At 38.4% G+C, this 9,319-nt stretch overlaps 1 protein-coding gene across 1 annotated transcript in view; it reads left to right on the top strand.

The window, feature by feature from the left end:
• The window catches only part of AMTN (amelotin), a 16,228-nt gene extending 14,532 nt beyond the window's left edge, over window positions 1–1,696 (top strand). Inside the window, exon 7 of the mRNA XM_075997743.1 lies at window positions 1,394–1,696. Coding sequence (XP_075853858.1) covers window positions 1,394–1,696 — 303 coding nt within the window. The remainder of the gene's footprint in view (window positions 1–1,393) is intronic.
• The last annotated feature ends 7,623 nt before the right edge of the window (window positions 1,697–9,319 follow it).

The following is a 9,319-nucleotide window of genomic DNA, read 5'->3' as shown; positions in this document are numbered from 1 at the left end:
ACCTCACCCAGCCAGGGCTATCTGTTTTGCCAACATTGATGCATGAACATCTATACCTACCATGTATATTATATAACATTATATAATAGTGTTATATAATAATAATAATTTTATATAAATAAAATAATTCAATAAATATTAAATTATTAATAAAAATAATAATTAATAAAAATAATTAATAAAATAATAGTTTTAGCAGATCTTTTATATATATTGCCTTCAACACTCACCAATCAACAAAGCAGAGATTTTTGACCCACCTTTATGAAGAACTGAAGCTCAATTAGCTTAAGTAACTTAGGTCTCAAAGACAAAAAAAAAAAGTATATCCAAATCCAAAGCCCTTTTTCTATCTACTGTGCTAGCAGTTTTCAAACATTTTTCAGCACAATGCACAATAACAACTACATTTTTCATGCAGCTCAACACACATGCACACACGCACACAAATTTGATGAAACACTATACTTACCCTTACTATACAGAACGTAGTCTGATCTACTCTCTTTGTTTTATTTTTTAGTAATGGCTGACACTCACCTTTTTATTTCAAAATTGTGGGTGTCACAACCTTCAATTTGGAAACTTCTATATTCCTTTCTCTCATCCAGCATAAGTCTAATTCTGGTTTCATTATCTCTTAAATCTAAGACAGTATTTCCCAAACATCAATCACAGCCTACCACATCAAGATGACTTCAAAATCTGGCTAAAAACGTGGATAGCTCGGTCTTACTCCAGACCTGCTCGATCAGACTCTCTCTAACAATGAAAGATTCCAAGAGAGAGGATTTCCCTGTGCAACCACAAGAAGCTCACAGTAGTTGAATTGCCAAGAGGAACGTTTCTGACTGAATGTTCCCCCATGCCTTTGAAAAATACATCATAAGAACTTGAAGAGATGCAAGCCGTGAAGATGAGGGTTGATTAACCCAGTGGAATCAATGTTTTCATTACTTTTTCATCTCCTAAATTACATTTGTTTTAAATTTTATGAGCAAAAGATGATGTTTTAGGTTAATAACAGATCTAGCCCACAACAACTGTGTACATTTTTTGCCTTAGATCTACCTCCGGATACACCTGATGGTAACAAATGATGCGTATTCCTTTTCCCATGACCAACTGGATTCTGACTTCCTGTTTCTGAGGAAAAGGAAGCATGGCAAGGAATCCCAGTCATGAACCCAGCATCAGGCTTGGCTGGGCCAACAGTGGCATTTCCTCTGAGGAATACTAGATCGTTGCTGTTTTCTCTGACTTCACTCTCTCCATCCTGCCATACCTACTCAAACTGGCTGCCCTCAAAAAAAAAAAAAGGGGGTAGTTAACCAGCCTAAAAACAAGTGGCTTTGACTTTGACCGTGTTTTCTGTCTGCCTCCTTTCTTGCAGCCAGTGGCCCCACACTTCTTCACGGGCCTCATCATCCACCCCTTGCTCCCGGGAGGGATCCTGCTGCCCACTCAGGCAGGGGCTAACCCAGATGGCCAGGGCACAAGCCTTCCTGCAGGACAAGCAGGAGTAAACCCTGCCACCCACGGAACCCCAGAGGGCCACCTCCCAACTCCCAGAGACACGGATGATGAGTTTGGAGTGACAACCCCCGCGGGCCTCCGAAGGGGCCTGCACACGACGGAGGAAACCACCACAGAACCGCCAAATGGTAAATTCCTCCAGCTCAGGAAGGCTCCTTGACCATGAAGGTCGTCTGCAGAATGAGAGAGCAGAGTTCTTTGTCTTGCCTAGACAGACACAGATCTTAATCAAATCATGGAGCCCCTTCACACACTCACAACTGATTCCTGCAACGTGAAGGAAAATTTTTACTGGGCCACCAACCCTATGGTATAAAGACTGAAAGATGACTTTTCATTGCTGGCATATAACATACTTTGCATTTTGGGTCAAAGCTGGAAATGTCTGGAAGCAGACTATGCTCCTCTACCCCCCCACCACACACACGGCCCATAGCAGACACACTTCAGTTTGTCATGATCCTTTCCATTCGCTGATGGTGGGTGAGCCTCAGAGAATTCCTAATGTAATATTGCAAGAAGCTGCTTATAACAGTCTGGAGTTAGCAGAAAAGATAAACCCACCTGCTCTTCCTATCAGATAGGACTCAAGAAATATTGCAAAAATAGGCTTTTCTTCCACCAAATAAGCAAAGATAATTGCAGGAGTGTCTAGAACCAAATATCCTTAGAGATAGCAAAAGATTGGTTTGATATTGATGTTCCTATTCCTAGAAATTCTGATCTCAAATAAAAATGTTTAAATTTAATATGCTTTTACCTACATTTAAAAGGTGTTCTATTTTCTTCCAGGAATTCAGTAACCTGTTTCAAATTTTCTCAACTCAACCACCTCAAATTTGGTGACACATGTGAATCTTTTTCATTAGTCACATGATGGAATAGATTGAGACACACTGGAGAGTCTCAGAAGAAATTAACTCATAGTTTACCTGAAAACCTTCTTGAAATTTCAGAAAATATCTTCTTCCTAGAGAATACTGACTTCTGAAAAAAAAAAATAAGTAAATGGGTGAATTTGTGTTTGAAGTATAACATTATGCCACCTGGAACATGTATCTATTAAAATGTATTTTGAAAATTGGTTCTTTTTCTTCTTTGAGTAGAGAAGAAAAGAAATTGGGCACTTTCTGAAACTACATTACCTCAGGATACTAACGTGTTACTCTAGGTCTAGGATTTGCAGTCAAGGGCGAGGACACCAGCAACGTGAGGACAAATTCTGTTCTCTTCACAACTGCCTCACGACTCACTTTCTCATAAGAGCCAAAAATTTCATTATTAAAAAATAAGCAAATATTTTTTGAGACAGAGACTCACTCTGTCACCCCAGCTAGAGTGCAGTGGTGTCATCACAGTTCACTGCAACTTCAAAGTCCTGGGCTCAAGCAATCCACTTGCCTCAACCTCCTGAGTAGCTGGGACTACAAGTGCGTGCCACCATGCCCGGTTAATTTTTTTATTTTTTGTAGAGACCAGGTCTCACTCTCGTGAAGGCTGGTCTCGAACTCTGGCCTCAAGAAATCCTCCCACCTTGGCCTCCCAAAGTGCTAGGATTACAGGCATGAGCCACCACACCTAACTAGCAAATTATTTTTGCTCATCCAAAACATACAGTGGAAACAAAGAATTATAAATAATATTGTCTATCCTTAAGTGTTTATATTCACACTTAGTCATTATGACATTTAATGTTTAATTTTGGCATGCCTGATGGGAAATGACATTAATAAAATAATCACTGAAACAGACCAAGGTGATACTCATTCTCCATTCACCTAAGAGGTAGAATTTAATGTGATTTAAACTTACAACCCAGACCATTGCAGCTCATCTAGAGTGGGAGGGAAGGAGAGAGATTAATACAAACTACAGTAGAGCCCCCCCAGAAGAAAGGTATTGATAGGGTTAATAACATTTCTTACCCTATTTTGACTCTGCCCCCTCAGTAGGCAACAAACCTAAATATACATCCACAAAATATATTCCATGTCAAATTTTTCAGGTGGTTAAAGATTTGCCAGTGGTTAAAGATTTAGGCTATAGTGTTTCAGATTTGAAGCATATGAATAACATGTTCATGAACTGTCATGGTGTCATGGCCAAATAAGAGTAATTTAGGATTTAATCTTCCAAAAATATTTTGCTATTGGCGATACTAATTAAAAATACTATCAAAAGAGTTCCTAGGGCCAAGCACAGTGGCTCACACCTATAATCCTAGCATTTGAGGAAGCCAAGGCAGGAGGATCTCTTGAGCCCAGGAGTTCAAGACCAGCCTGGGCAACATAGCACACAATTCTGTCTATACACACACAAAAAAACTGGTACAGCTACTTTGGAAAACAATTTGACAGTTTCCTACAAAACTTAACATTTTCTTAACCCTACAATCCAGCAATTTCTCTCTTTAGTGTTTACCCAAATCAGTGAAAATTTATGTTCACATAAGAATTTACATAATGAATAGCAGCTTTATTCATAATGGCCAAAATGTGGAAGCAGCCAAGATGTCTTTAAATAGGTTAACAGATAAACAAACTGTGGTACATCCAGATAACGGAATATTTTGCAATGATTAAAAAAATGAAGTATCAAGCCACAAAATGATATGAAGGACCCTTAAATATTGATAAGCGAAAGAAGCCAATAGGTGGAGCACAGGGGATTTTTTAGGGCAATGAAACTATTCCGTATAACACTGTAATGGTGGATGTGTGCCATTATACATTTGTCAAGATCCATAGACTCTACAACACAAAGAGTGAGCCCTATTGTAAACTATGGAATTTAGTTAATGATAATGTATAAATGTCAGATCAATGTAACAAATGTACTGCGCTAATGCAAGTGGTCAATAATAGAATTAACTGGGGAGGAGAAAGAGGGGGAAATGGTAACTCTGTACTTTCTCCTCAATTTTTCGTAAACCTAAAATTGCTTTTAAAAAAAATAGGCCTAATTTTTTAAAAACATATAAAAGAAAATCTCCACTGGTTAGTATTTTTGTTTGTTTGTTTTTTCTTTATTCTTTTTTTTTTTGTTTTTCCACTAGTTAGTATTTTTAAATATTAGCCCACAATGTTTGCAAGTTGGTATGGTTTGCTAGAAATGATCTCCCCCTAGTGGTCCTGAGACAGAAAAACTAAGAGTAGTGAACTAGCTGTAGCCAAGAAGACAGCAAAGTCCTACTAGAACAAATTAAGTCTCAAATCTGATAGCCGTCTATAAACCCAAGTAAGGACTCAAGAAGTCAGAAATGAGAGTCATTAAGAACAAAATTTATGGAGAACCATAGAGTGTATGAGCAAAGTAACTAAGTGATATCTGCAATACCACGGGAGTGATTTAGAAGAAGGAAACTAAATTCTGTAACTCCTCCAACTGTCTAAGTAGCCCTTAGAAAGCCCCATGAGTCAGGAAAAGAAGTCACACTAAAGGGGTCATAGAAATGTAACTTATTCTCTCAATAAAATCTTTAAAACCAGTAGAAATCTAACCTAAGAATTAGGAAGCCATATTCAGGAAACTCAACTGGAATAAGGAAACACATGTCAAACTTTTGATGGTTAATATAATTAAAACTTTAGATTTGTATTAATAAAAGTAAAAGTGATAGCTATATACCTGGTACAAACTGGGTATATGATAGATTTTCAAACTAACACATAGGACAAATAATTGCAACAATTATTCACTTCAAAGTCAAACCCAAAATAATTAGTTTTAATTAAACTGACTTCAAATTTATTACCACAACAAGACATGACATATAAGAATATCTCAAAAAGTAGTGGATTTATATCTCTTCTGGAATCTATTAAACATTTTTAAAGAGTCTACTAATACTAATTTTTAAGAGTCTACATTTTAAAGTCTGCTATTTCATTTCAGTGTCCCTGTATAATTCAGAATAGAGCAATTTGAGCAGTCACAGAAGAGAAATCATCGAAGGCAGTTAGCACACACAAGCTCATTTTCTTTGCAGATACTCACAATTCCTCCTTATTACATTTCCAGGTGGACAGCCTCCTCTGGTTTTGGTGAACACATTCATGTTGCAAATTGCATCCTCAGTGTTCTGAGCACAACCTCCCAAATGTCATTATACATTGCTAAGGACTTTTACTGTCACCCTACATTCTAACCTTCTGACCTATATTTCATTCATTAGTTCTCTCTTCAGCAGTGTCTAAGCTGCTGTTAAGTCTATTTTTCTCTTAATTTTGTTTATTGGCATTTACACTACTAGAATTTTTACTTGGCTCTTTTTGAAATCTGATGAATCATATTTTATAGTTTCCAGTAGTTTCCTGCCAAAATTTTCAAACTTTACTTTTATCTCCTTGAATGTAGTCTTAGTTTTTTTTTAAAGCAAACTGTAATTCTAATTACCTTGATTCCACATGGGTCTTTTTCTATTATCTATTGTTATTCTCATTCTCCCTCATGGAATCTTGCCTCCTCTTGAATCAGATTATCTCTGATACCATGTTCAATATTGTTTCTAAAACATTTTGTAGCAACCATTAGGGTCAGGGAGTGTTTTTATTTGTTTCTGCCAGGAACCAAGGAGAACAGTCTCAATCATCTTAACCCAGTTTGGGGTTTCTATTATCTGGGGCACTCAGATAATAGAAAGCCAGGCTGCAGTTCCTGTGAAGGTGACTGACTTCTGGTTCACCCTAGTCAGCTCTAGCCTACAGCAAGGTGTAATTTTCCAGGGCTGGCACCTTTGGCCACAGGTTCCCACCCCTTTGGGACAAGAAAATGTGGGCCTGGGGCCAGGCGTGGTGGCTCAAGCCTGTAATCCTAGCACTCTGGGAGGCTGAGGCGGGCGGATTGCTCCAGGTCAGGAGTTCCAAACCAGCCTGAGGAAGAGCGAGCAATACCATCTCTACTATAAATAGAAAGAAATTAATTGGCCAGGCCGGGCGCGGTGGCTCACGCCTGTAATCCTAGCTCTCTGGGAGGCCGAAGCGGGCGGATTGCTCAAGGTCAGGAGTTCAAAACCAGCCTGAGCAAGAGCGAGACCTCGTCTCTACTATAAATAGAAAGAAACTAATTGGCCAACTGATATATATATAAAAAATTAGCCGGGCATGGTGGCGCATGCCTGTAGTCCCAGCTACTCGGGAGGCTGAGACAGAAGGATCGCTCGAGCCCAGGAGTTTGAGGTTGCTGTGAGCTAGGCTGACGCCACGGCACTCACACTAGCCTAGGCAACAAAGCGAGACTCTGTCTCAAAAAAAAAAAAAAAAAAAAAAAAGAAATTAATTGGCCAACTAATATATACACAAAAAATTAGCTGGGCATGATGGCGCATGCCTGTATTCCCAGCTACTCGGGAGGCTGAGGCAGTAGGATCACTTGAGCCTAGGAGTGTGAAGTTGCTGTGAGCTAGGCTGATGCCACAGCACCCACTGTAGCTTGGGCAACAAAGTGAGACTCTGTCTCAAAAAAAAAAAAAAAGAAAAAAGAAAAAGAAAATGTGGGCCCCTGAACTAACGGAATCTAAGAGCCATGGAAAAGATTAAATCCAAAGGGAAGGTTCTTTGTTCTCCTTCAAAGTATAAAATAAAATATAAACTTAAACTGTCATTTCCAGGAGAACTGGAAGGACACTCGTCTGTGAGTGAGGCTGCCGTGCGCCTGAGGGGTGTGTGTGGTTAGAAGGCAGGACTCTGGCAGGAAGGACAGTCTGGTACATTCTAGGGGGTGTTGTGTGTGCTTGATCAGCTGATGTAAGGTTGCTTAACAATGTGCTGTTTCTCCCCCCACCCCCCGACTCTGGAGGATAGAGTTGTGCAGTTCCAACAGGGAAAACCCATGTACTATAATAAGTGCCGACATGCTTCTTTACCACTACTCAGACCAGACTTTGTGTCAGCAAGCGTCTCCCAGTTAACTAGCAGCCAGCCACCTGCCTCCCACGCCGTCTGCCCCACGCACTGTAATTGTGGTCGCATTTGCTTTCCAAAGGAATGTCTCACCAGCCTGACTGAAGCCGGTTATGCCAATGCACTCCGCAGAAACATGCTTGGGGTCGCCTTCACACTGTGCCAAACAAGTGGCTGCTCCATGAACCTGCGGAGAGTTATGAGCTTACATTTTCAAATCTGATCAAATCTCACCCTTTGAACTATTAAAATAGTAAACACATTCTTGAATTTTTTTTAATTTTAACAAATTATTCTAAGTGCTTTAAAGATGTCAAATAGTGGGCATGCTGTAGGATGGACAGCACACACATGACATGTTCAAGAATAAAATCATCCTCCCACATGTTCCTCTTTACGTACCTTCTACCTTTGTTAATGGTTCTAGCACCTTCCGTGTCACCAAAACTCACAGCCATCATGATCCTTTAATGCTTCCTCCCTCTTCTTCTGCCCATCACATCTAATAAGATGCCAATCCTCTCCATGTTTGCTTCAACACCCTGGAAATATTATAAAGAATGTTAAGTGAGATTATCTACTTAAAAAATACTTAGCAAACTCTCTAGCATATGGTAAGAATGCAATAAAAGCTAACTATTACTATTATTGATTGTATTATAAGTACTACACTGTATTCTGGCCTGTAAGGCAAAAAGAATTTGGGAAAATTTCCGGAAGGTAGGAAAGAGTACTGGCCAATTTGCTCTGTGTCCTTAGACAACTTAACATCTCAGAGTCTATATTTTGAGAAAACAGTAATTGCTAATAGTAACTACCCTATCTTATAGGGCTGTTGAGGAAAAAGTAAGATATAAGTTAAAACTGCTTTGCAAAGTATGGGGGAAAGGGCATTTATTGAAACCTTAAAATTTGTACCCCCATAATATGCTGAAATATAAAAAAAGAGCTTAAAATAAAAAAATAAATAAAAATAAAAAGTAAAAAAACAAAAAAAATTATAATGTCCATTTTCTTTTTTAACTACAAAGTAAAAATAAGCAGACTGGACTACATTATAGGTCTAACATAAAACTCAAGCCAGGCACAGTAGAGTGCACCTATAGTCCAAGCTACTCAGGATGCTGAGGCAGGAGGATCCCTTGAGCCCAGAAGTTCGAGGCCAGTTTGGTCACCATAGTGAGGTCCCCATCCCTTAAAAAAAAAAAAAACTCTATTGTGAAGAGAAGTTTCAGAAATGCCCATTCAATAAAGATTCTGTAAAAAATGTAATTACACATCTCAAAAAAACAATGCTTTGCAGACCTTCTGACAGAGAAGGTATGGCTATATAAAGCCGAGCCTTTTTCTGCATTTGTTAATGAAATGATCACTCTTTATAAAAGAAAATCTGAATTACAGTTATATTTTTTATTTCTTCCTTTTCATGAAGATGGTTAGGGTTGCAGTCATATGCTAAAAACTGAATTAAGATGAAGCACAGTTAAACTTTTATTTTATAGTATAAATAGTTTGTGTTTCAATTTTTATTTGGAAATAATTTTTGACTTGCAAAAGCATTAGAAAAGATAGCACAGTGAGTTTCCATATATTCTTCAACCAGCACGTGGAATAATTCAGTAAATAATACAAAAATACTATTCCTTGTGGAGCTTACACTCTATATATTATGTACCTGAAAACAGAAATATATACAGCCAAATGTGAGCCAAAGTCAGTTCTGAGTAATCTTTGTTTTCTCCTTCAAACTTCTTGGTAGTTCCATGTTTCAAAATCAAATAATTTTCCTCTAACGTATTACTCACATAGTGTCAAGATTAGTTAGCACTCTAAAAGTAATCTTTTACTGAGAGACTTAAATGAAGCCTTCTTGGAAATGTCAA

This window comes from Microcebus murinus, chromosome 26 (genome assembly GCF_040939455.1).
Source record: "Microcebus murinus isolate Inina chromosome 26, M.murinus_Inina_mat1.0, whole genome shotgun sequence".
Taxonomy (NCBI): Eukaryota; Metazoa; Chordata; class Mammalia; order Primates; family Cheirogaleidae; genus Microcebus; species Microcebus murinus.
The sequence above is the reverse complement of the archived record's forward strand: the minus strand, read 5'-3'. Positions and strand labels throughout refer to the sequence as shown.